Genomic DNA, 27,488 nt, shown 5'->3' on the forward strand with positions numbered 1-27,488 from the left:
CAGGGATGAGCCAAAACCAAGTGTGTTCCAAAAACAAAACAAAAAAGTAAACTTAATATTGTTCTAAAAAATGTTGTAGGAGGGGCCAGAGACATAATTCAATGAACTGAGCACATTATGCATGCAGGAGGCCTGGGTTTAATCCATGGCACCATATAGTTCCCTGAGTACCATAGGGAGTGACCTCCAAGTGTAGGAGTCACCCCCTACATAGTAGGGGGTGGCCCAAAACTCCTCAAAAAATTGTTATACAAGAATTAGGATTTTTTGGAAAAATAATGTGCGTGGAATTGAGAAAAATTAGGAGAAAAATTAGGCCAAAGTACGAATAGTTTATTTCAAACCAGTATTTTAATAGTCCTCATATTTTAGTTTTACATATGTTGGATGCCAATAGAAAGTACAGAAAATGTAATTAGCTGTTATATATGTATAGTTTCTAGTTTCTGTGGGATTTTCTTTTTTAAGCTCTGTCTATTCAGTTAGATCAGGTGTGCTTTTCAGGGTCTTACATTCTGTGCATATTTGAGGAGACAACTTTATGTAGATTTGATAAGTCTGTTAAGAGCTTATAATAATAATGAAACACTGAGTTACAAATTTTATATAAACACCATATACCTTACAGGGTTTTATCATCATAAAAAACAACATGTGCTGTATATAGCAAAAAAATCATCTGTCTGAATATTTTTCTTAGTTGGCAATGAGCATTTACCGAAGACTAACTCTATTATAAGAAGTTTCAAACATAAAGCCAGTAAGACTCAAGGACATGAAGATGTAAATAAGATACCAACCATACTTCATCATTATGAGAAATATTACAGTACCATATGAGCTACAATTTAAAGCATAGAAATAGTTTAATGTTCTCTTCTTGTAATCGTCAATTTTGGGTTTCTAACAGCAAATGGAAGAACAAAAATTTTATTATGTGTGGCATTCCATTTACAGTACAGCTCTTTTTAAAAAGAACTTGATAACAGTTATCAAGTTAAATGCTGAATGTCTTCGTTTTTGGTTACTGAGAAAGAATGCTCAAGCATGAGGTTTATGCAAAATCATTTGTTTGTAAAAGAAAACTGCAATAAATGCTTGTTTCTCTTAATCCCAAATACTGAGATGTTTGCAAAATTCTGTTGAATTTTTTTGTCATAGAGTAAGTCAGCGGGCTTAATCATGTGGGAATAGTTTTTTGCTTAAGTATATAATACCACCATTATTAATATAATTCAAGTATGTCAAATGTAATAATTTTTAACTTTTATATTAAGTGGTTATTACTACTTATTACTTTCTGAAGTTCCCGAGTTGAACACTCATTCTGCTCAAAACACAACGGAATGTTGCAGGTTGTACTTCCCAGTACTTAATTGGGTTGTTGGATAAACTTATGGCACTGTATAAAGATTTCTTCAGCTTTGGCGCTGTTGGGCAGAAGTCGTTCACTCCCACTTTAGAAATCGAATTAGAATGGAGGAAAATTATCTGTTGTAAAAGGAAAAAAGATAAGTTAAAAGCATACAGGAAGTGTAAAGAAAAGTCCTGTTGATGGTTTACCTGTTTTACCCTGTTTTATTTTATTTGGAGCCACACCTGGTATTACACAGTGCTTACTCTGGGCACTATATCTGGTGCCAAGGATCGATCCTGGGTCAGCCTCATTCCAGGCAAACACCCTATCTGCTATACTATCTCTCTTGTCCTAGTTTTATGCTGGTTTGAAATGATTTCATTTGTAACATCTGGACTTACTGGTGTATGTTATATACTTCTTATTTAATGATCAGGCTTCCCTGTCACAGACTGCCTCTCCTGTGTGTGAAGAATGGCCTAGACCTCATGCCAACGCCTGTTTATCTGATCCCACACATCTTACATATACATCTGTAATTTAGCATCAATAGTCGAGTCTTTATTTGCAGCAATGGAAAAATACAGCTTAATAGACTGTAGGTTTTAAAAAAAAATTTCTACTAAGAGCAGTACCTGGACATACCCTCGTTCATTTTAAAAGCCCTTTAAATTCCTTCTTTGTCCCCCCCCCCTTTTTTGGGGGTGTGGGGGCAGAAATTTCTGGGAAGTAAAAGCAATTTAACTGGTAGCTCTTGGAGAAAACTAGTTTTTGTTGGCAACAAGGTACAGGTTCTGGCTCTTACCTTCAGAGGTTGCCACAATCTCAGTCTGATTGATCAGTTGGTCATAAGAACCCTAGGCATTGCTAAAATATTCCATTTTGATGTGGAACTACCTCTGTCGCTATAAATCTTGGTGATTGTGTGACCAGTGCCTTATGTGGTCCCTGTGTTTTCCACAGCTGAGGATCAGCCTGAGCTAATCTGCCCAGCACTGACTTCAGGTGAGCAGGAAACAGGGCTGCATGGATGGTGTCTTCACCTTGTGGCATCTACTGAATTTTGACTTGTCTTCATCTCTATTATGTTATAATTCCACTATGGTTTTAAAGTCTAGCAAACTCTCTGAGGAGCTGTAAGGGCACCCAGGAGTCTGGATCAGGGCTCTGGAGTAATGTGAGCGAAGATGAATGACAGCTCAAGTGCAGGCTCTGGTTGTGTTTGTTGGCAAGAGAAATGTTTGCTGGCTAGAGCACATGCAGCTCATGAAAAAAGTCAGAGCAAACACTACTCCCTTGAGAATGAATACCTGCCTGGGATACATTTGTTTTTATGGTTTCTGTCTCAGAGAAGTGAAGTAAACAGGCCTAGTTTAAAAATAACTACCCCCCCCCCCCCCACACACACACACACCATCTCCTGTTTCTCTTGGACCTTGGCCATTTCCTTTCTATAAAGAGGTGGATGGGAAGGGATGAGGGCAGAGGTCAGGGGCCTAAGGGTCTCTATATTGGATGGGTGAAGGGCAACATATATCTAAATCACAGAGCCATTGGGGCCAGGGCAATAGTACAGCGGGGAGGGTGCTTGCCTTGCATGTGGCCGAGAGGGTTCAATTCCCAGCATCTCACATGGCCCCCTGAGCACCACCAGGAGTGGTTCCTGAGTGCAGAGCCAGGAATAACCCCTGAATGGTGCAGGTGTAGCCCAAAAACAAAAGCAAGTTCAATAAATAAACCATAGAGCCATCGGGCTATAAGCATGGGGCCCAGACTACAATAATTAAACTTAAAGATGCTCGTTAAGGCTCAGGTGGGAGGAAACGTGGGAACAATGATGAAGGAAAGTTGACACTGGTGATGGGATCTAGAACATTCTGTGCTGAAAACTCTATTATAGACACATTTGTAAATCAAAATGCCTAATTTTTAAAACTTTTTTTCTTTTTTTGCTTTTTGGGTCACACCTGGCAATGCACAGGGGTTACTCCTGGCTCTGCACTCAGGAGTTACTCCTGGCGGTGCTCAGGGGACGATATAGGATGCTGGGAATCGAACTCAGGTCGGCCGTGTGCAAGGCAAATGCCCTAGCCACAGTGCTATCTCTCCAGCTCCCAAACTTATTTTTTTTTTAATTGAAAACCGATCACACACAAACTTGGAGGGCCGTAGACATTGTACTAGGAATTAAGATTCTGGCCTTCTATGCAGCGCGACCATGTTCGATCCCCTGCATCCCATATGATCCCCCACGAGGGGTCCCTGAACGTAGAGCCCAGAGTAAGCCCTGAGCACTGCTGAGAGCAGCCGACTCTGACACTACCAGGTGTGGCCCAACTCTTCCCCCCCCCCCCCACAACCGCGCCCCACATATACACAATTATTTTTTAAAACAAAACCTTGGAAAGCAGCAAGTGACTTAAGGTCAAGTTTTAATTTTGATTGCTTTTTGCTTTGTGTGTTGGGTGGGGGTAGGGGTGGGGGTGCATGTATATTATTTTGCTTTGTAAGGCCCAGTTTTGTTCTCAGTGTATTTTTACTTCTGAAGATGTTGTACATCAGAGAAATACGGAAGGGGGTGGGGGAATGATTCAAGTGAAATGGAATAAAGTTGGAGCTTTTTTTTTCTTTTCTCTCTCTTTTCCCCTTCCTCCCTCCCTACTCCCCTCCCTCCCTCCCTTCCTTCCTTCCTTCCTTCCTTCCTTCCTTCCTTCCTTCCTTCCTTCCTTCCTTCCTTCCTTCCTTCCTTCCTTCCTCTCCCTCCACCTCCCCCAATCCCAGAGCCTCACACATGTTAGCTACACACCCAGCAAAGTAAGGCCTCTCTTTTTTTTCCGGGGGGGGGGGGGGGGGAGGGAGGGGGAGGCGTGAGAGAGGAGCATACTCAGCAGTGCTTCAGGGCTTACTCCTGACTCAGTGTTCAGGGATCACTCTTAGAGGGACTCTAGAGGACCATATATGGTTCTGGAAATTGAACCCAGGTCAGCCATGTACTAGGCAAATGCCCTACCCACTGTACCATCAAGCCCATAGGTAATTTAGCATTCTGTTTGGTTTTGGGCCCACCCATTTATGCTCAGAGCTTTATTCCTGGCTCTGCCTTTAGGGATCATTGCTCGCAGGATTTGGGGCACCATATGCAGTGTCAGAGATCAAACCTGGTCCACTGCATGCAAGGCAAGCGCCTTATCCACTTTAAGGACCCTGGTCCCTAAAGTAGGGAGTAAGTTTGAGCTCCCAAAGTGAGAATCCGATCTGTGATTCTCCAGAAATTAGACATAAAACACTGCCTTCATTTGTTTTTCCAAGAATCTATTGAATTTTCAGATTGTCCAAGGTATATGTGGCTTGTATATTTTAGAAAGAAACGATTTCCAGTGATCAAGAAGCAGTGTGAGCCCATGATCCTTGCTCTGAATACTGATTCTTTGCCTTAGATTGATATTCTGGCCTGAATTTTAATAAAAACATACATTAGCACCACATCAATTGTGAAAAATACCAGAGTGGCCTTAACAATTGGCAGAACTAGAAGATGTGGGGACTTAAGCTGTGCAGCTATCACCAGTGTAGAGACCATTCTGGCCCCTCCCCCAGACTGGCACAGCACATCTTGGTGTCCTAGAAAGTCTGCTATGTGTGAATGACCCTTGCTGCTTGCTTGGTCTTTGCTTCAGATACTAAAGGTTTTATAAAGACACATGAAAGGGTCAGGGAGACTCATGGGGTAGAGCACATGCTAGCATCAGACCTGAGCACCACAAGCACAAGCATTGAATTGTCACCCCGCCCCCCCTTCCCTCCTTCCAAACCCAGAGTCCACCCCTTCGACAGCACTGCTGCAGTGGCCGCTATGAAAAGCAATGAAAACTAAAGTCCTAATACCTACAAAACTCACGGAGAATGTTTTACCTGGAGGTATTTCAACTCCTGTAAACCCGAAGGGACTTTTTTCAGCTTATTGTTTTCCAGATGTATTTCTCTCACACGGGGTATATTGGCAAAGCTTCCATTTTCAATTTCTGTGATTCTGTTGTTTCCTAGGCCCAGTCTAAAAAAAAAATGATAGAAAGTGTACCCTCTCAAGCAGATGATGTGGTTCAGTGAGCTGAAAACACCACACTCTAGTTAAATATGGAAATTTATATTTATTAGTATGTATGTCCAAAAGGACATACTTTATTGTTTCATTTGCTAACCAGTTTCAGTATGTAGCCTTGTTTTCACTGTCAGAAAATTCATGAACCTGTGTTCCGCAAAATGAACATTTTAAAGTATATATTTTCCTTATTTCACTCAGGGCCATTGGCCCATCTCCTCGAGAGAGAGAATGGGATTTCATTCTAGGTTTACAGTCACACTTGCCAGTAGTGACATGGCATTTCACTCTCCCAGAAGTTTCTCAGAAGATAATTCAGGTTAGTATCTAAGTTATGTGGAGTACTTAAGATTTGGAGCCATTTACCTTTGCAGATCTTTGTATCGTTTAAAATCCTCAAGTTCCACAGTTGATATTTTATTATAATCTAAATGAAGTTCCAGTAAAGTCGATGGTAGGTCTAATGTTAAGAAGAAATATATATTAGGGTAAGTCAGACTGAACCCCACTGATTACTTATTTATTGCTTAACTTTGACCTTATGGACTTGGGAATTTTTTAGGTATTTGTGCTTTGAAGGAAAAAAAAGCAGTTTCACCTTATGGAAAATTTCAAAAATTAAAAGAAATGTGAGAGGCTACTAGGCTCTTGCCCAGCTTCAACATTTGCTTTATTTTTGTCTATCTTTTTCCATCACCTTATTGATTAGAAATTACTGTTATATCTATTGGTTTGTTTTTATTCGTTTTTTTTTTTACTGGAGTATTTACAGTCACATTTCATGCATATTGCCATTTCATTGTAAAGACTTCACTGGATGCCTGTAATAACTTTTTTCCAAAATAATTACCATCTCAGTGTCACATCTAAAAATATTAATAACGATTTTTTGTCATCTGTTTATTTCCCTAATTACATTGCTTTACAATAGATTTGCTCAAGTCAGGATTCAAATAAAGTTTCCCAAGTGCTGGGTCATCTAACTCTTTCCCAAAAACTGGATTGTGTGGTTCTTTCTTCTTTGATGTGTTCCATCCTTTCTCTCCCTTTCTGTTGATTTGCTTCAGGATCTGTTTGAGAAGCCCCCTCGGTGGAGACGTCTGATGATTTTCTTACAGTGTTGCTGTAATGTCTTGCCCCATCTTTGTGGGCTGGTAGTCAGAGCCAGAGACCAGCATGAGGTCAGGGACTACTGCCCAAATCCCTTATTCTATATGAATAGGATATTGTGATATTTTCTTTTTATTTTTTACATTAAGTAGAATTCTTTTCTGAATAATGTTCATTTACCAGTTCGTTGTTTTGGAGTACTGATTCCAGGAGGAAGAGAATTTTACATACTTAATAGACAGAGTTTGCATTGTTGCTATTCTAAAAATGAGAAAGCAAATAAAATATTTTCAGTTCTATTTTGGTTCTGTCTCCAGGAAAGCCAAAATAAGATGGTTTTTAAATCGTGTAAGTGAAAGATTGCCACTTGGAAGTGAAAGATTGCCACTTGGTTGATAATTGCAGCTTTGCTGTGTCTTCTTTTAAATGATCAGTTGTTTTCTTGTTTTGTTCATCTTGTGAATCAGATGATCAGGAGAAAGGGGATTATGGTTCAGTTCCCAGCTTCTACTGGTAGATTCCTAAAGATAGAGCTGGTTGGAAGTAAAGTGTGTTATTGACCACAGGGATTACTTCTAACCCAGGTAGTCACCAGTGCAAAGAGACACCTCTTTTTTCAGGAAGAGGAAAGACTGAGCAAAGGCTCCAAGGGAGGCCCTACTGTCTCATTTGTCTTTCTGATCTCCAGATCAGGGCCAGGGATTTAAGGCATCAGGAGGCTCATAAGTAGCACAGTTAAGAAGCTTTTTGCTAGGAGAATCCAACTACACGTCACCTGCTATACCATGGCACTCTTTTTGGTTATGGTTATGTCTCAAGAGGGCATTTAATCTGTGTCGCACGCTGTTCTCCAGCTGGTCTGTGCATAGGCTTATTAATCTTCATAACAGCCCTCTGTAGAGACGGGCGCAGGGTGCCTTGCCCAGAGCTGCCAGAGTGAGGGTCTGCCCAGATGACCACCCAGGCCTCTGCAAGCAGCTGCAATAGAGCCCTCGCTGCAGAGCTGGGGCTTTAGCATCTCCGCGACAAAGCACAGCTCCAGAAGGATCTCTGAAGGACTGTGCACATCTACTCTGCTTTCTTTCCTGTTGAAGTTTCACCTTTAGTAGACATTTCCTAGGATGGCAAGTGGAGGTGAGTAAAACGTATGGAAAGAAGGAAAGAGAAGCTTCACTACTTTTTCATGTTTGTTTTCACTGAGGGATGGTGAGATTCGTTTTCAGACTGACAAGAGAAAGCACTAAACACTTTGGGAATAACTGAATCTCACCCCATACTGACCAGGTATATTGGTAAAACAAATCCTTTTGTATGCAGCTTACAAAAACACAGTAATGGCCATTGAAAGAGGACATTTTTAAAACAAGCCTTTTTTTTTTTTATCTTAAATACCTTTAGGAACTGTAGTCAGTTTTGCTTCTGCTATTCTGATATGGAACACTGTCAAGCCTTCAAATGCCCCTGGTTCGATCCCATTATTATCAAGAGGATTTGCACTCATTTCTGTGGGAGGGGAAAATAGAATAAATTAGTATACCTATGTCAAATATGAAGGAAATTTTTTATGCAGAGCCAAACATTCCAAGAAAATTCTGGTGGGTGCAAGCCTCGTGACTTAAACTCTTTCCTGCATTATCTGTCTTGTCTGCCTCTTCCCTTTTTTGTAGGGAAGAAAAGACAGCTTTGTACTTTGTAAGCTGGAATATTGAACAGGGTCGTTATTTTGCTTTGTGCCAGTGACTATCTATCATTTTCTGTCACTTTCCAAAGTTGAGTCTGATAACGATTTCATTATAAGCATATTACACAAGGAACTAAGGACATCTTTCTATTAACTAAAAAACAAAAAACCCTTCATGATTTCCAGTACATATTTGTTACCTGAACTTTAAAAATGATATAAATCAGTTAGAAATTATTTGATTATAGAAACAGAGCTTTCAGATAATTGGCTAAAGTTATTAACTAAGTTCCAGGCCCTTATATGAATCAAGTGAATGAGCATTTTGGCTGGGAACTTTGGAAAGATACTATAGGACACAGCTTGATCTGCTATGATTGGTATAAGAAACATGAGGAAGAACAAAGTATGCAACAAAAAATTTGTTGCCTCAATAATTTTGAAACAGAATGAAAAGTAGGTGTAATTTCAAAGAATATCAGAATATGAGTAGTTTAATATATAAAGTTCTACTTTTCATTTTAATAAGAATTAGAGATTATACCAATTAGGGTCCATTCAGAAAACAGAAACCCTGCTAAGTGTTTCAGAGTGAAGTGTGTGTGTGTGTGTGTGTCGGGGGCGGGGGGGGGGGAGCGGATGGGGGAGGAAGGGTAGAGGAAATTGATCCCTGAAGCTCGAGGGATCAAACCCAAACCTCTCCCATGAGTGTGCGCTCTCCCCTTTGAGTTATCTCCCAGGCTCAGCTTAAAAGTTTTAGCCAGAAAGCTGGTGAGGCCATACTTCTATCTTGAGGGAACCTGACAGAGCAACCTCAACTGGATGAGGGGAGGTTGACATGGTGTTAACATGGCTGTGATGTCAGGTTGACTACACTTGCCTATGATAGAAAGTGATAGAAAAAGTCATTTTATCCTTCTCGGTCTTCCTCCCATAACTCAGAACCCAACATAGTTCCGAGAAATACACCAGATATGCTCAAGCTAGGGATAGGACCTGACCAGTTCTCCCCGACCCTCCCAAAACTGTCAAGGTCACCAGAAGCATGACAAGTCTGGCAAATGCCAGACTCATAGAGGACACTGGGGGAGAGGTGACAACTCAATATGACATTTCCTGGGTGGAATGTAAAAGGAAGACTCCATCAAACAAGGAAAATCTGAATGCTAGATAGGCTTTAGCTAATTAACCACACTGATTTGGCTTTCAAAGGGCAGCAAAATAACATCCAAATATAAGGGGGTTAATAACAGGTAAAACTGCATGGGCCACCGTGACTGTCTGTAATATTATTCAACCTTTCCTTAAATAGTATTTTTTTCTTTAGGTAGTGCATGGTCTAAGATTTAAGATGCTAAGATTTATAATTAAAGCTTAATTATAAATGAGAAAAAAAGAATAAGCACTCTTTATGCACGTGCTGCTTATAACTTCTAGGTGTCTCACTTATTTGTGAAGACTTACCTAAAACGTGTAAAGCATTCATTCCCTTAAATGTCTCTTTGTGTATTTTCTTAACTTTATTATCATGAATTCTGAGTTCAGCTAAGGATTTGGGAAGATTAAGTGGTATTTCACTTAGTTGATTGTGGGATAAATATAGCCTTCGAAGCTTCTTTGTCGTTAGAAAGGCCTTTGGGTGAATCTTTGTTAACTTGTTGTTGTTCAGAATCACAGCCTGGATAAAACATAAAAAAAAAATCACACACACACATAACTAAGTGGGTTTGATTTATTGACATCCGCAATGCTTAGTCACCCATAGAGTCCATGTAAATTATGTCATCATGTACTTGATTAACCACTCAAAGAATTTTCCTCTACTCAGGCTAAGCTTAAGACTTTTTTTTTTTTGCTACTGAATTGGAACAGTGTGAAACTTTAATGATTTATTTTGTGCTTTTGGTGATGTAGGCACATGTGTTCAAGAAAATGGGCAATTGTTCAAGTGGTTAAGACTCTCCCTCCTGTTTCCCAGCATGGTAACAACTGATGGTATCTCTTTTTTTGAATTCTCTACCTTCTGTTCAATGAAGTTTAGTACAGAGTAACTTGATTTTTACCCGACTTTACCTATTTTCCCCGAAATACCCCCTCCCTTTCTCCTTTCCCTGGTTGTTGATGAGATCTTTTTTTGTTGCGCTGACGCATGGTTGTGTGTAGGTGCGGCGGTGGTGCCTGCAGACTCCACTGGCTGTGCTCACCAGGGGGTTCGGCCATTGAGATGCAGTGCTTGCACCTGTGCGCAATGGGACAGGCATTCTTAGTTGAAACACACAAGTTTTGTTTTGGTATTCACACATAGGTCACCTCTACTGGCCATGCAGATCACATGTCTGGTTTTAGTTGTGGTGCCTACGGGGGGACCCCTTTTCTGTGGTGCTCACACACCTCGCTGTTGTGTAGCCTGAAATAGCCTGGGAAACACGGATCACAAAGAGCAAAGCTATTGCGCTCAAGCAGCAGAGCAGCCAGGATTGTGCTAATGCATGTGGGACACCAGGGTAACTCAGGACCACCTGCCTGCAAGGTCGGTGCACAGCGCCCCACACTATTCCTCCCATGCCTGACTTGATCTGCTTTTAAAACCTCCCTTCCCTCGTGTTTGCTCAGATTTGTCATTGTCCCCAGAATAAAGGCCTGTAGGAATAAATTCCTCCAAAATGGTCTCAGCCTTCTGATGCATTTTGTACATCAGGGAGATAGGTGTGGATATGGAGGAAATACAACCTAGCTAGGGAGAGGCTCAGAGCAGCCCAACTCTGCGTTCTCCAAACCCTCTATACCTCCAGTTAGGGTACTTGACTACTAGGGAGACCAATGACCTTTGATTACAGGTATGTGGATGTTTCAGATCCCACACTGAGAAAAATCTGCAGCCTTTTCAGTGCAAGGAGAAAAAAAAATTGTAACTAATACAACTTCACTGACTCTCTCTCTCTCTCTCTCTCTCTCTCTCTCTCTCTCTCTCTCTGTTAAATTTTGCAGAAAGAATTTTTTGTTTATCAAGAATGAGGGCAGAAGTCTCAGTCTTCCATAGGATTTTTTGTCCCTCTCTATGAGATGATCTTTTTCTTCAAGGAGGAGATCTAGATTCATTCTCTTAATTTTCCTTGAGGAAATGGGGATGGTGAAGAAAGTGACTTGCTTACTGTAACCCCGCAGTTCAGGTCAGTTTAGCCTGGTGCCCTCTGCCCTCCTTCCACTGCCCTGCCTGTGCACTTCCCAAGAGGGAGGGGGCCCAGAATGAATGTGAGCTGAGGCCAGGTCTAGTAAGTGCGTGCAGAGGTTTATTTCCCCTGGTTAAGACATACAATTGTTAGAGATGTACAAAGGAAGGAAAAGGAATACAGAATGGGGTCAGAGTTTCATGGTGTTCTCAGATGCTCCTACAGCTCTTGGGTTAGCGGGGTCTGAGTTAAACTGTACTTTCAGTGTTGGCTTTCCCATGAAATTTCCAAAAGTGGCTGTCAGAGTCCCAAATTCAACATTAGCAAACAATGTAGTTATATGTGAGGACAGAAAATGAGAAAAACATAGTCTTCCTTGAACGAGGTTAGTAATTCTTCATGATGAATGTGGCTGTAATCATGGGCTGAGTGCTCTGGGAATGCATGTGTGTGGTGATGTTCCATTCTCTAATGCTGTGCTGTCCTTTGTGGAAATGACCATGCCAAAAAAGAGCCAAAACATGATATATAGAGAATTCATAGAGCATGCAAATAAGACCTGCTTCTCTTTCAAGGTAGATTCATAAAGGATGGCATAATTAAACTGATGCTTGGAAATATACATCATGTACACAACTAAGGCACATTATTAAAAGTTCTTTTCAGGGAGCTGGGCCTGAGAGCACATTCCTGGCCCACAGAGGGCCTGAGTTCAGTTTCCCAGACTGCACAGTCGCCCAGGTCCTGCTTGATGTAAGCTGTGTGGCCTGGTGTTTTCCATTACCATGATTACCACCAGCTGTGCTGCTGGTGATCCCCAGCATTTTGGGTCCGACCATCACACCATCCGGCTCACATAGCAGGGTTGAGTAGCACCAGTATGCCCCATAGGCTCTTTGAGCACTGCTCAGGAAACCTCCCAGAGAAGAAGAAAAATGCTTAGCAGGCCTGGGGATAACTCAGGAGCATACCACCTGCCCCAGAGATGCAGAGCTGAGTGTTTGATCACTAGCAGCACCCCATATGCTAAGTGCAACCCCAGAAGCAACCCGGTCCACTCCAAACCAAGTATGTGGGAACATCACAGCTGAAGTGTGTGACTCGTACCGCACCTCCCCCACCTGATGGTGGTAGGGGGTTACTCCTGGCTCTATGCTGGAGGTCACTCTATAGCAGTACCAGGGTCATGTCCATGCTCCCTGTGAGCACAGCTGAACTCACCCTTTCAGCTCTCTGGTCCCCTACTTCAATTTTTAAAATTTACTTTCACCTGGCTCTTAATCCAATAGACCAATGACCAATTAAATCTATAATTTTCCATTAAGTAGAACACTGACAAATAACAAATTTTGTCATTCTTCACACAGAAAATGGAAAACATTTACACACACATTGTTTTAGCAGTAATAGTTTCACTTAAATATTTAAAAATATGAGCCTGTATGCTTACATAAAGTGAAGTAAGTCCTTTAAAATCATTTTCTTTGATTTCCTTAATTTTGTTGTTTTGAAGGTCAATCATTCGAGTGTCCAATGGAATATTGTTTGGAATGGAGGGCAAGCCTGAAATAGACAGATTATATACATTTAAATGCTGGAAATTATATTGTTAAAAGAGATATACATTTGTTAAAATCCATGGTTATCAAATAAGTAACATGATGTAATATGTAAGGGATAACAAACTGTTCTGTGGAAAGGCCCAAAGACCTTATCAAAAAATTCATTTTTTTCTTTGTTTTTGTTTTGGGGCCACACCTGATGATGTTCAGGGGTTACTTCTGGCTCTTCACTTAGGATAACTCCTAATTATTCTCCTGGCAGTCCTCAGTGGACCATATGTGATGCCAGAGACTGATCCTAGGTTGGCTACATGCAGCCTAGGATGAGCGATAGCACAGCGGGTAGGGCGTCTGCCTTGCACGCAGCCAACATGGCCGACCCTAGTTCGATTCCTCCGCCCCTCTCGGAGAGCCTGGCAAGCTACCGAGAGTATTCGATATGCCGAACACAGTAACAACAAAGTTTCCAATGGAGACGTTACTGGGCCCGCTCGAGCAAATCGATGATCAACGGGAGGGCCTTACCTCACCTTACCTTACCTTACCTTACTATCACTCTGGCCCCTGTAATTTCTTCTTTTTAAAAAAAAAATTCATTTTGGGGACCACACCTAATGTTGCTCTGTGCTTCAGAATCACTTCTGGAGGGACTCAGGAAACTAATACGAGGTACTTCAGCTGTGTACAAGGCAAGTACCCTGCCCACTGTCCTATCTTTTCAGCCCATATTTTCATCATTATTATTACTGCTACTACTACTACTACTACTATTATTATTATTATTATTATTATTATTGGTTTTAGGGCCACACCCAACTGAGCTCCAGGCTGACTCCTGGCTCTACTCAGGAATCACTCCTAGTGGGTCTCAGGGGATGATGTGGGGTGCCAGGTTGACCGTGTGTGAGGCAGGTACCCTACCTGCTGTATAAGTTGTCTGGCTAGGGGCAGCCTCTGCAGGAGACTTCCCTGGAGGTGACTTCATGTGTGCCTTTGTGAAGAGACACTGGCATCATGTCTCCACTTCTGCCGTGCACTTTGGGCTGAGAAATAACTATTCTTGTGAAGTTTCAGGCTCTTGTGTTATTGGAGCCCTGGGTTTTGATCATGTTTATGAAAATTCAATATGTAAGAGTTGTGTTTTGTAATCAGGGCCTGGAGAGACAGCTGAGAGGGCTGGGACACATGCAGGTTGGAATACTACACCACTGGGTTCCCGAGGGAGACCCACACGTTAAACCTCAAACAAACAAGCATGCATGCATTTAAAAGTAAGGTTAGGGGCCGGCACCAGCCCCTGGCACCCTGTATGTCCCCTAAGCCCCGCCAGGAGCGATCCCCACACAGAGGATCACTCTGTGAGCCCTGGGTACTCCCTGGTATGACCCAAAGACCAAATAAATGAAAGATTGTTTTTTGTGTACATTATCAAAAATGTTAACACCTGTTTCCTTTATTAGCTCCTCTAGGTTTGAATCATTTGGTTTCTGAATGCTCGTTTTCCCTCTTTTGGGGGGAGTATACTCCTGGCTCTGTGACCCCTTTAAGGCCCTCTGCCCTCAACCTCCTTCCTCACCCAGGCCTCATTCTATAGGAAGCTCCATTCTGTAGAGCAGTTATTAAGATTCTGTTGCTTTTGGTCATTTTTTATTCCCTTATATGTTTTATACCTCTGAGTAGGGTGTTTGAGTATGCCTTCTCTATTTGAAAATGCTGGCATTTGAAGTATTTTTTGAAAAGATACTCCAAGAAATCTACATACTTGAGAGACTTTAGAAAATGATTTAGTCTGTTTTTATCTACACCATTCTAAGCCCCAACCATTCAAAAAAAAAAGAAATATTGTTTTCAAAGTACCAGATTGAGTATGTCATAAACTATATAACTTAAATATTTATCATTCTGAGCCACACACCTTATTTTTGTAGAATTTTTACTAGATAGCATTATTTCATAGCACTGTAGCACAGTCCTCCCATTGTTCATCCATTTGCTCGAGCACCAGTAACGTCTCCATTGTGAGACTTGCTTGTGTTTGGCATATCGAATACATCACAGGGAGCTTGCCAGGCTCTGCCGTGTGGGCGGGATACTCTCGGTAGCTTGCCGGGCTCTCTGAGAGGGGTGGAGGACTCGAACCCAGGTCAGCCGTGTGCAAAGCAAACGCCCTACCAGTTGTGCTATCACTCCACCCAGCATTATTTCGTATAAACAAAAAAGAAAAAGAAATTAAATAAATTAACAATGCCATTTACAGCCTTATCCTAAAACATGAAGTACTCGGTGCCCTGGGGATGTGGGTCTGTGAAAGAGCACTTGCCCCGCAGATGTGCTATCTAGCTGGGCCCTTGCCGCTGGCCGCATTACTGTTGCTCACTGGGGGTAGCACTGCCATTGCAACTCGCAGCACCACAGCGTCCCTTCTCAAGCACGCCACAGTTAAGAAGGGGGTGGCGGGAGGAATACTGGGGACATCGGTGGTAGAAAATGAACACTAGTGGAGGGATGGGTGTTCAACCATTGTATGACTGAAACTCAATCATGAAAGTTTTGTAACTATATCTCATGGTGATTCAATTTAAAAAAAAGGAAAAACAAAAAAACAATAAAAGAGTGTCCAGACCCTACAAGCACCACGACTGACTGGATAGCCTTTGGACTTAACAGAAACACAAAGTGGGGAGAAAGGAAAAGAAAGGACGAAGTACCTACAAACAAATTTAACAAAGGCAGTGAGAATGGCAAATATGAAAAGGACAGGAAGCAGTCAGTGTTCGTAGAGATGCAAAGTGAAAGGAACCCTTGTTCACTGCAGTGGGAATTTTGTCTGGTTCAACCTCTGAGGAAAAGTGTAGAGATATTGCCCCAAAAGTAGGAATAGAAGCTTCCTCTGACCCAGAATTCCACTGCTTGACCTCTGATCCCCAAATACAAAACAATAATTTAAGAAGATTTGTGTGCACAGATCTCCATTGCAGAGCCAAGTACAATAGCCAGGATATGGTAACATTCCAAATATCCAAGGACAAATGACTGAATGAAGAATTTGTGATATGGGGCCTTAAGAGATAGCATAGTGGGTAGGGCCCTTGGCTTGTACACAGCCAACCCAGGATCGATTCCCAGCATCCCGTATGGCCCCCTGAGCCTGTCAGGAATGATCGTTGAGTGCAAAGCCAGGAAGTAAGTCCTGAGCACAGCCAGGTGTGGCCCCCTAACAACAACAACAGCAAAAAAGTAAAGAACAAGAAGCTGTACCTATATGCGGTGGAAAACTGTGTAGCTGTCAGAAGAGATAGAATTTTGCAGTTTGATGTAACTTGGATGGAACTGAGAAGGATCATGTAGAGTGTAATAATCAAAGGGAGAAGGACAAATTCTTCTGGTCTCACTCATGTTTTTGTTACAGAAAAAACAAAACAAGGAACAGAAAAACCCTTAGCCTTGGATTACAAAAACTGAAATTACCTAACACTGAAGGAAGAGCATTGGGATGGGGTTGGCAGGAGGATTGGAATAGAAGTGACATGGATTGTGATCATGGTCTTGGGCTTGGTAGTGGTGAGCAGTAGTTTTGTATGTCAAAACTATTAACAGTGCTGTAAGTGTGTTATTACCAACTTAAAAATTAGGGGCTGATGAGCAGGTATAGTGGATAAAGTATTTGCCTTGCATGCAGCCTACCTGGGTTCAGTCCCTGGGACCACATATGATCATATGATTACTCTGGTCCCTTGGTCATTGTCTAGTGTGATCTCTGAGCAAAGTGCTAGGAGAAAGCCCTGAACACAGCTGGGTGTGACCCCTGAACTAGAAAAATTAAATGAAAGCTAAAAATAAAGGATGGCAATAGGTGGTCTTTAAAAAACGTTTTTTAAGGAAGTACATGCACTGGAGATTGACCTCAGTTCAAATTTTGCTAAGGAAGGAAGGTAGGTAGACTTGCTGGTTCACTAAGAGAAAACCATAGTAATATTCATTCTCTCTGAAGGAACTTAAAATGAAAACACTTTGATTCAAATTTTCAACAGATAAAATTTCTATGATTTTTTGCTGAATGTTCTGGATTTAAAAAGTTTGAAAGTATTGGAGATTTTATTAAAATTTCCAAAATTAAACAGAGAACTCCTTTAACATTAGTGAAACTTTTGAAACTTTAGTGAGTACTCACTTTTGCCTGTTGTTTTCATCCGTCCTAATGACAGTGAGAGCAAGGTGATTTCTGTTCTTACCTAGATCAGAGCAGTGCACGACTCTCGAGTAGCACTGGCATCCAAATGGACACATTGGAAACAGATCAAATGGGAAGAAAGGGTTGATTGGCTCTTTTGTCGGAAAGAGAGAGTTGTCAGTGTCGCTGTCATCTGTGTCTTCCATATCCTTCAACATCATGTCCTTCAGAGTCTTGTAAGAAGGGCGAGAGAAGGGTTTGGCAGAACACAAAGCCAAAAACGCTAGCAGCACACATCCCTTCATGGCGTCTCGTGTATCCAGGACTCCAGTCTAGAACTAAAGGGATACTAAGGATTAAGTTCATATCTGAGCAGATAATTTCTCAGTTTCTCCATCTATAGTTTCTTAGAGCTGCCAAGAGTACCAAAAAGGGGCTGCCTTGACCATTATTATGGTAAGAGTAAATTTATTAAAAGAGTTTGGATACTGAAGTATGTGTCAATGCATCAGAAGTCTTAAAAAATTTTTTTTTCAGGAGCTGAAGAGATAGTACAGCAGGTAAGACACTTGCCTTGCCTAGCATCTGACCAGAGTTTTATTTTTGGCATCCCATCTGGTCTCCCAACCATACCAGGAATGATCTCTGAGCCTAGAACCAGAAGCAAGCCCTGAGCCCAGACATCTATGTCCCACACCCCCACCAAATAAACCCCTATCCTTTTCAGTGTGGCCAGAGAGATAGTACAGCGGTTTCGGCACTTTTCTTGCACTCTGCCATCTCCAATTTGATCTTCAGGGGTCCATATGGGATGCTGCGGATTGAACCTGGCTTGACTGTATGAAAGACAAATGCCTTACGCTCTGGACTATTGCTCCAGCCCAAAGATATGAAATAATTTTTTGAAATAAAAAGTAAATATTAAAAAAAACAACAGGGTCTGGAGCAATAGTACAGTGGATAGGGCGTTTGCCTCGCACAGAGCCCACCTGGTTTGATCCCCATCATCCCATATGGTCCCCCGAGCACTGCCAGGAGTAATTCCTGAGTGCAGAGCTAGGAGTAACCCCTGAGCATTGTTGGGTATGATCCAAAAAGCAAAACGAAACAAAACACCTCATAAAACCCCATAATATACCTAACACCCAAACTGCAAACAAAAAATTGGCACAAATTGTTTTGGTTTCACTGCTATCCCTAAGTACAAGTTTCTATTTTTGGTAATATTGGGTAGTTTTTGGTTTTTTGGTCTGGAAATTTCGCCATTAATTTATACAGAAAATTAAGCTTTCCCAAACCTTCCTTCCTCCAATAACCTACCAAATGCATTCTGCTTTGTATAGTAGAGGGAACTGATAAATCCCATGTCTTTTCTGCCAGTTTTATTTTGAGTAATAGGTACTGTTATAATTAGAAAATTTGTAAGTATTTTAATAACAAAAACAGAGGAATTGGATTGATTGTACAGCAGGTGCTTGCCTTGCATGCAGCAGACCTGGGTTCGATTCTCAGAACCCCATATAGTCCTCTGAATTCCACCAGGTGTGGCCCAAAACCAAAAAAAGAAGCCCAAAATCAGAGTGTTAGACCTGAGCCCATTTGTCATTTTCATAGTAAAACAGTGTTCCCATAGCACATCTGGAAGCTTTCTTTAGCTGTTTGGGTTTTTTTTTTTTCACCCACCACCCTCCCTAACCCTCACTCTCAGGAATGGTCACTTTTTCCACGGTGTCATTTGGATTTTTCTTCCTAATTTGTTCCATTGTCTAATACCTGATCCAAAGCATCTGATGTCCAGACTATTCTTTGTTATTCATCTTTCCCTTGAATTCTTTTGGGGGGATTTATTTTAAATTGCATTCTTTAAAAGTCCACTCAAAATCAAATGTTCACATTAGATCTTTCTGAGCAAGATATACCCCTCTGGGACTCACATAAGTTTCTTTGCATATTACTATTACTTCACCGTCACCTATGAAACATATTTTCTTTGAAATTTTGAAAAATTTAAGGCATTGGGTCATTTAAAAGAGACTTTTTCCAGTCTTCTGTTTGGGGCAAGCAGTTAGCTTTGTACTGTTGTCCCTTGGTGGGACCGTTTTGTTTGTGACAGGCTGTCCAGATGTCCCTTAGCCCTAGTAACCCCACCGTGCAGCGAACCTGCCATGCTCGAGTACCCTCCAGCACCTGTGATGAGAAGAACTTCAGATGCATTTAAAACTGGGTCCACCTTGGGGCTGGAGCAATATCACAGCGGGTAGGGCATTTGCCTTGCATGCAGCCAACATGGCCAACACAGGTTCAATTCCCAGTGTCCCATATGGTCCCCTGAGCACCGGCAGAAGTGGTTCCTGAGTGCATGAGCCAGATGAGCCAGGAGTAACCCCTGAGCATCATTGGGTATGACCCAAAAAGAAAAAAAAAAAAACTGGGCCCACCTCAGTGCCTTCAATCCACTTGTCACAAACTTGACTTATATTCCTGTTTCAATGCCCATTTATGGCATCTGTGCAGGTGCTTTTCTTTGGACATAGGAATTATACATGTCTTTCAATCACCAGAGGAAAGCTGTCACTGTCACTATCCTCCCATTGTTCATTGATGTGCTCGAGCCGGCCCAGTAACTCTCCATTGTGACAATTGTTACTGTGTTTGGCATATCGAATACGCTAAACATTCCTATTCTCATCAGTTATTAACCTGACTATTAGCAATTAATGTTGTAATTAGCATTCCTTAAATTTTGAAATTTCAGTGGCAATATGAACTTTTGCCTACTGGGTAACTGAATGACTGTGTCTCTCTGTAGAAGGTGATAAGCCACATGCTAGCAAAGAACGGATGAAGAGAGATACATGTCAGAATAGCAAAGACCTGTTGCATTGCAGTTGCCCTTTTCTGAATCCCACATCAGAACCAGCCCCGCCTCCCATATCCACACTGCCCTGGGGAGTCTGCAGCGTATCTCTCTCATAACTAGGGGAAATTTGAGGTGCAGAGTTTAAGTGACTTCATCAAGGTCACAGGAACTCATGTGTCTGAGCACCAGTCCTTTCCACTCCCTCATCCCTAGGAGTCACTGCTTTGTGTCCAGAATTCACTGGCCTAGCTGGCATCCCCGGTCACCATTCCTCTTCATCTATTTTACGTGTTGTTGTCAGGATACAATTGTGCAAAAGGGCATTGTCCATCTGAAGGGTGGGATTGGTAGCAATTGTACGGTTAAATCTGTATAGCAGAGATTGTGCTGGGTACTCAAGACCCAGTGGCTTCTCCAGGATGGCCGGGGAGACAGGCAGGTTAGGATTCTCTATTCCAGTTATCCTGGACCCCTGTCATGAGTATCTGGTTATGGAAAATTGGGCTTTGTTTTCAAGATCATTTCATCTCGAACTTGTTATTTCTGCTTCTTGACGTCCTGCCTAACTTTTTTCCATTATATCTCTTGACCTTAGGCATCTGTTTGGTTCCTGGCTTCTTAAAATCTTTGTGCTCAGCTTTGTCTTGACCACCAAAATTCCCATTCCAAGCTAACTCAACTCTCAGTCTTTAGCTAAATCAAAGCTTGCCCCTGATACCAGCTTATTTTTTATATCACCTTCCATTGCAACTCTGTCTCCTGTCGAAAACTACTCCTCCGTAAGCTTATCTGACCTTGACAGGAAAACTTCAATCCTGTACCATTTGGCTTTGTTCAAGGTGATAGGAGTTTTTCAGTGGGCTTTGCAACAAGTGTGCACGTTGTCCCTTGCAAAGTGTTAAATGCTGAGGGCCAGATGTGGCTCACTGACACTGTGCTTGTCTTGCATGCATGAGACCCTGGATTCAATCCCCAGCACTACAAACAAACAAAAACAACAAATAGAGAGTAGTCAATATGCCAAACACAGTAACAAGAAGTCTCACAATGGAGATGTTACTGGGCCTGCTTGAGAGTGTTAGAATGCTGAATCTGCTGTAGTGAAGCAAATCTCAGCCCTCTCCAGAACAATTTTCTCCCTGCCCTCTTCTTTCATACTTTGCAGCTCAAAAATCAGAACCATCACTCCCAATTCACACTCAGGTAAGGGGAGGGGATTGTTTTCAAAACTAATATGTTAGGTGCAGTAATGTAAGAACTAAAACACAAGGGCCAGAGAAATAGTACAGTGGGTAGGGCGTTTGTCTTACACATAGCACAGCTGACCCAGGTTCAATCCCCAGCATCCCATATGGGCCCCTGTGCATTGCCAGGAGTATTTCCTGAGCTCTGAGCCAGAGTAACCCCTGAGGATCACTGGGGCTAGTCCAAAATTAGAAAACAAAACAATAAAAGAACTAAAAACATATGCCTAAGTTTGCAATTAGAACTGAAGTGCAAGCAGACAGCTAATTGTTTATACTGTGGCCTTGACAGCTCAAAGAAATCTCCATTCCAGCTGAAAGTAGATAAAGGACCAAACATGATAGCCTCTAGGTATCTATATTGCAAACCATAATGCCCCAAAGTAGAGAGTATTGGGGAAGTATTGCCCCATAGAGGCAAGGGGAGGGGTGGGATGGGGGGATACTGGAGACATTGGTGGTGGGAAATGTGCACTGTGGAGGGTTGGGTGTTCGATCATTGTATGACTGAAACTAAACTAAAGCTTTGTAACTATCTCATGTTAATTCAATGAAAGAATGAAAGAAAGAAAGAAAGAAAGAAAGAAAGAAAGAAAGAAAGAAAGAAATCTCCAGATGTGTGGTCCCTAGAACACTGTGAGACTCTTCAGCATAAGTAATGACTCTTTTTTGTAACCTTCAATTTACTGTCTGAGACCAGAAGAAATAAATACATTTATAGAAGACTAAAGACATGTGAAAATAAAACTGAAGTAGAATATCCAAACTTATTAAGTAGCATAATTCAGTGATGGGCGGAGGATATTTTTCTCTTTCTCTGGAACATATTTTTAATAACTGTTGTGTTTTAAATATTTTAAATATCAGGCTGCCAGCAAAATATTTGCTTTGGTTCTCCAAATGCTTTTGGCTTTTTTTACCACTTTGGTAGCATTAGATGGCTTGTGTACAGTGAGTTTCCCATTGACTCCCCTTCTCCGCTCCCCAAACTCAAACAACAATGCTTAACCTGAGAAATTGTTAGGACTCAACGATTCTCGAACCCTACTGTGTGTACTTCACTGCATGAGAGATGAATGTTTTAATGAATGCAGATTTTGAATTGGCTGGTTGTTGAGTTTCTCTATTTTCATGTGAAAACTTGAAGTTTTTATATAATGTGACTTTGAAAGTTTTATGTAAAGCATAGGCTCTCTGAAAATACTTTTAGGTATATTAATTTTAGCACTTAATATACCTGAAATATCAACCTAGAAAACCACAGAATATATATATATATTTATAATATCGGGGGGTCTGAGGAGCTAGTACAGAGGGCAGAGCACTTGCTTTATACATGGTTGATCTGGGTTCTATCTCCAGCACCCCATATGGGCTCCAGAGTCCTGCCAGGAGTGCTCCCTGAGTATAGAACCAGGAGTAAGCTCTGAGCACAGCTGGGTGTGGCCCAAAACCAAAAAAGTTCAACAAGAGTAATTTGTTAGAGATTCCAAGCAGGAAGCCAAGGCTCATCTCAGCTTTCCTGGGCCTGGCGAGCACTTCTGCTTCTTTTGTAAACATCAGACTCCTGCGTGTCTCTTCATGACCCTGGAGAGGCCAGGGTGAGGCATGAGTGGGTGACAGTGGTAGAGGGGCAGGATGTGGGGGGAAGGCTCCCGGGGACGGCCAGAAGGGCAGCCACAGGGAGAAAGAAGGCTCAGGGCCTTTCCCCTCCCATAGCACTACTGACTTGCCTACCAAGAGAGGAAGCTCCTCTGCCCTGCCCCTCGTTCCCTCTTCTCTCTGATGCTTAGGAGTTATTTGAGACCCTCACTGCCCTTGGTGAGGGGAGGTGGCCTCTGAGGTTAGACAGTGTGTTTCTCTTGTGTTTACAAGGTCTGTGCGGCTTCCGGTTGCTGGCTGGTAGGCCCAGCAGCACTGGCCTTTTCCTTGTGAAAGAGTATAGACACCTTGGAAGCAAAAGTTAGCTAATTGAAACTCCTTCCTGGGACTGAAGGTCACTAGAACATTCTGGGCCAGCATGTGAAGACTCTAGGGTAAGGTCTCTGTGAGCAATCCCTCCTCAAGGGCAGCCAGCTCTGCTGCAGACCTTAACTACAGTGACCTGAAAGGCTCGACACTGACCCCAGAGGTGCCTCCTGGCTGCCCATGTGCTGTTAATCAGATAAAGTCAGTGTTCTCCTTTGCATTTTCTTATAATGAGTACTTGAAAAGAGAGGCTATAAGAACCTTGATCCCACATGGAGTTCACCACTTACGCCCTTCAGCTGAGATAATGAAATCTTTAAAAAAGGTATTTGTGAGTGTTAGCTCCAAACCTCACCCTTTTTTCACCTGGAGAAAAAGATGGGAATGTTCACGATGGATCACCCTGTCGCAGAGAGAATACAGGGACACGAGAGATGGTTCAGGATTTATGGTCTTGCCTTGCAAGCGTCTGACCCCTGGCATCCCATATGGTCCCCCAAGCACCACCAGGCTTGATCCCTGAGCACAGAGCCAGGAGTAAGCTGTGACCCCAAATATTCAAACAACAAACAACCAAACAAAAACTAGGAAGAATATATAGAGAGGAAATTTTATCTCCTAGACATTGAGGTGCCTTTAAGTTGTCCTATTTTAAAATGTGGAGTTTACTAATATGGTTCAAGCTCTGTGTGATTATTTAGGTCTGTATTTAGATTGTGTTACTGGAAAACCGTGACAAATACTTGTCTTGTTCTCAGGAGCAAGAAAAAAATATTTGTCTTGTTCTCGGCCCAGTTTTGCCAGTTTGTTACTCATGGAAAGCTTTGGCTTTTGGTTTCAAGTTTCTCTTAATAAGAATAATATTTGGAATATCATTTCAGTGCTACTGCTGATACCAATAAATCATGGTACTTTAGAGCCAGGAGAGAGATGCATGCCTTTGAGCTTTGCTCACAATATTTTTTTTTCGCAGCAGTGACCACAAGGCTGACCTCTTCCCCGCTCCTGCAGGACCCACCCTCTGCAGAACCTGTTCCAGATGACTTTCATCTCCCAGGGACTTCCAGGTCCTTCTCTGAGGTTTAACCAGGTTCCAGGGCTGGCAGTGTAGCTGAGAAGGGTCTTCCTGGATTTACAGAAGACTCTATCCACTTAAATGTTTCACAGATTTAGAATGGAAAAAGTGTGTCAGTGAAATGGTATTTCCTCTAGAACACTGTTAAAAAAATAAATCAGTGTGCTTTTAAATCCCATGTTTAAAGGTTCACTTGGCAACCTTTCCCCATGTCTGAAATAATCCCGTTCCTTCACAAGTCCCCATAGATGTGTTCAGTTTCTCTAAATGTGATAACAGTATGTATCTTGCAGAAGAAATTGATACATTTCAGGTGTAAAAGGCACAGCCTTGTAAGCAAACATCAAACTTGAAAGTCCAAGGATGCCTTTGAAAACTTATGCAGGGTACAGCTGATCATGGAAACTGATAGTATGAAAGAGGACACGCTCCTTAAATAATTTACCTTAGACTTCTAAGTAGTCTCCAATTAAAGAAATTGGTGACTACTTTCCCTGGTCACAGCTTTGTCATTGGTCAGTTTTCACTTAGCCTAGCAACCTTGCTGCTCTCTTCAAAATGAAACAACCAAACAAAATCTTTCTTCGTTGTTCTACTGTGCTTTAAGCTTGTGCTTGTAACGTTGCTGCCTTTCTGTCCCATCTCAGATCCTGCCTTGCAACTCTGAGGTGGTGGTGACATTGCCTGCCTCCCTGCTGCCCATTTCTGGTGCTGAGCGTCTTTGACAAACTAGAAGCATGTCTGCTTACATATGTGTGGAATTGTGGTTTCTTTTCCCCTCTTTAACCACACACACACACACACACACACACACGAAGAGGCATACACACTATTTTCTCAGAGATGGGGACCCCCTTAGATCTCTTTGTGACCTAATCCTATGCCATGTGGCCACTGTTTTGATTGCCACACCCCTGAATTGACTTACAACAAATAACGTTGTGTTCTACTGAAATTACAAGGGAATGGAATGTGTAAGTACATTCTTTAACACATTATTCACTCGTTTCATCTACAAATTTAATAACACAATGACTGTTGGAAGAATTCCAAGGAAATCTCTGTGTTAAATTCTGACTGGACTTTGTGAAAGTGTCTGAATCATCCTATTGGTAATAAATCTCAATATATTATGGTTGACAGATATCTCCTTGCAACTTTGCAAGTTCCTTTTTGTTTTCTTGTGTTCTTTCCCTTTTTCCTTTCTTTGCAGTGCAAGGGATCAAATCAGGTCTCAGCATGTAAGGGGTGTGCTTTCTCACTGAGCTACATCAAGCCTGTTAGGACTTTTCATTTTATTTGCCCAGTGTCATTCCATGCCTTAAGAGTGAGAAAGACTTTTATCAAGGAAAAATAAAAATATCTAAAGGTATCAAAAATAGTATTTGAATAGCCTACATGTTTTTTAATGCATTAGGAAATAGAACATTTTTTACCTTTTGAGAGAAATATTTACTAATTTCCTTTCATGCATTTATGATATCCCCAGACTTTATTATCACTAATGCTAAAGTGGTAATCATTTTCCTAAAAGAATCTTATCACAAGATATTCAGATTATTTTTAGAGTTAAAACAATTAAAATTCATAGTAAAGCTTACAGTTTTCCATTAGCAGTAAAATGACATTGAAAATTTAAAAAATAACTTTTAGGTTGGTTAACACTTACGTGCTGATTTTTATGAAATTCTGCAGATAAACTTTAAGCTTTGTATATTTTTAGAAGCATTTCTATTAATCAATGAATGTTCCTTTGTTTTAACTATAAAAATAATTGTACATGGAAAACAAAGATAAGAACCACATACCTTGTTAGAAAAGAGTAGATCCTCTGAAACGTAGAATATCCCACCTTGTACTTACTAAATCTATAGTGTCAGTGTTCTCAGGCACTGTAGTATTTAAGAAGAGTTGAGAAGGTACATTTGGAGGAAAGGCACTTCAGCAGAGCCTGGCGTGGCTGCACCCTTGGTGACACTGGAGAAGCTGCTTCCAGATTAGTCCATGTTAGTACTGAGGAGCGAGATTAAAACTTGTTACTGCTCATGTGTTTTCCATCACTGTTTGTATCCAAGCCAAGACTTCTAGCTAAACCCTAGACGTCTACTGGAGGATTCTGAAGAACGAGTTTAATAATGCATGGCAAGTAGCCACTGAAAGCACAGCCAAAGCCATTCAAGAAATACCTAGTTTTTAAAAAATACTTCATGAAATTCTTAAATGAATGAATACTTGTATTTTATAAATTAAAATTTTAAAAAATCTCTCAACTTATATAGATTCATATTTGTCACCCTTACTAAAGCATCCTGGCATTGCTGTGGTGTAAAGCTACCTGCACCTGTGAAACCAGTCTTGTGCTTTTTTTTTTTTCTTTCCCACTGACTATGACATTGAGCATTGTCCTCAGCTGCACTAGCCCTGTCCACGGACCCATCACCCATGCTGGGACGCAGACAGACACAGGGCTCCAGCTAGGTAACTCTGCTCAGACTCTCATTTCAGGAGTGTGTTCACTGGGACCACACAGCGTTTAGGAAGGTCTTGGGGTCAAGCACACACTATTCTTGGAGGAGAAAACCACTGTTAGCACACCCTTCCCCACTCATCTCTCCTTCCCCCATCAGCTGACAAGTTCTTCTCTGAGAGGACATTTTTCTAATACCAGGGAGACACACTAGTGCTGGCTCACTAGTGCAGCTGATCCTTCCCAATGTGTAGAGTTGAGGACCACCCTCTAAGACCGTCGTTTTCATTGCTTGGCGGAGCTATTTTCTCCTGCTGTAAATAACCTTATTGTCCTTTGTTTCTGTTTTCCTTAAGAGTGATACAGCCTGTCAAAGTCAGGCAGATAAAGCTTGAGAAAGAAAAACCTACCTCTTGGGGCTAGAGCGATAGTACAGCCGGTAGGGTATTTGCCTTGCACATGACCAACCTCAGCATCCCACATGGTTCCCTAAGCCCACCAAGAGTGATTCCTGAGTACTGAGCCAGGAGTAACCCCTGAGCACTGCGTGCTGTGGCCCAAAAACAGAAACAAAGAAAACTGCCTCTTGTGAAAAGTTGCCAGCTTTACATCAAGACCCCATATATCGACCCCCAAAGGATGGAAGCTTCAACCCCATAGAGGGCTGCTCTCCTGCATGGTCAGAAAGCTAGTGTTCTTGAGAACTCAGTTAACTTTAGCTCAA

At 41.8% G+C, this 27,488-nt stretch overlaps 2 protein-coding genes across 2 annotated transcripts in view; one reads left to right on the forward strand and one right to left on the reverse strand.

Moving 5' to 3' along the window:
- The window catches only part of CENPP (centromere protein P), a 218,123-nt gene that overhangs the window by 84,608 nt on the left and 106,027 nt on the right, over positions 1-27,488 (forward strand). The window lies entirely within an intron of this gene.
- On the reverse strand, positions 333-26,319 carry ASPN (asporin). The gene is made up of 8 exons (XM_056127788.1): positions 26,106-26,319; positions 17,212-17,488; positions 12,868-12,980; positions 9,712-9,925; positions 7,959-8,069; positions 5,823-5,916; positions 5,270-5,408; positions 333-1,491 (listed from the first exon to the last, which is right to left on the reverse strand). Exons 2-8 carry the CDS (start codon positions 17,453-17,455, stop codon positions 1,294-1,296), a joined length of 1,113 nt encoding a protein of 370 aa, XP_055983763.1. The 5' UTR covers positions 17,456-17,488; positions 26,106-26,319; the 3' UTR covers positions 333-1,293.

Source organism: Sorex fumeus, unplaced genomic scaffold, assembly GCF_029834395.1.
Source record: "Sorex fumeus unplaced genomic scaffold, SorFum_2.1 ptg000063l, whole genome shotgun sequence".
Taxonomy (NCBI): Eukaryota; Metazoa; Chordata; class Mammalia; order Eulipotyphla; family Soricidae; genus Sorex; species Sorex fumeus.

What these genes read in the sequence shown, in the direction of transcription:
- ASPN (XM_056127788.1), bottom strand. Translation starts at nt 17,455, where the DNA reads ATGAAGGGATGTGTGCTGCTAGCGTTTTTGGCTTTGTGTTCTGCCAAA. An exon ending in AAGGACTTACTTCACTTTAT is followed by an intron (nt 9,926 to 12,867) that starts GTAAGCATACAG and finishes TGTTTTATCCAG; the next exon opens with GCTGTGATTCTGAACAACAA. An exon ending in ACTGACTACAGTTCCTAAAG is followed by an intron (nt 5,917 to 7,958) that starts GTATTTAAGATA and finishes TCTTAACATTAG; the next exon opens with ACCTACCATCGACTTTACTG.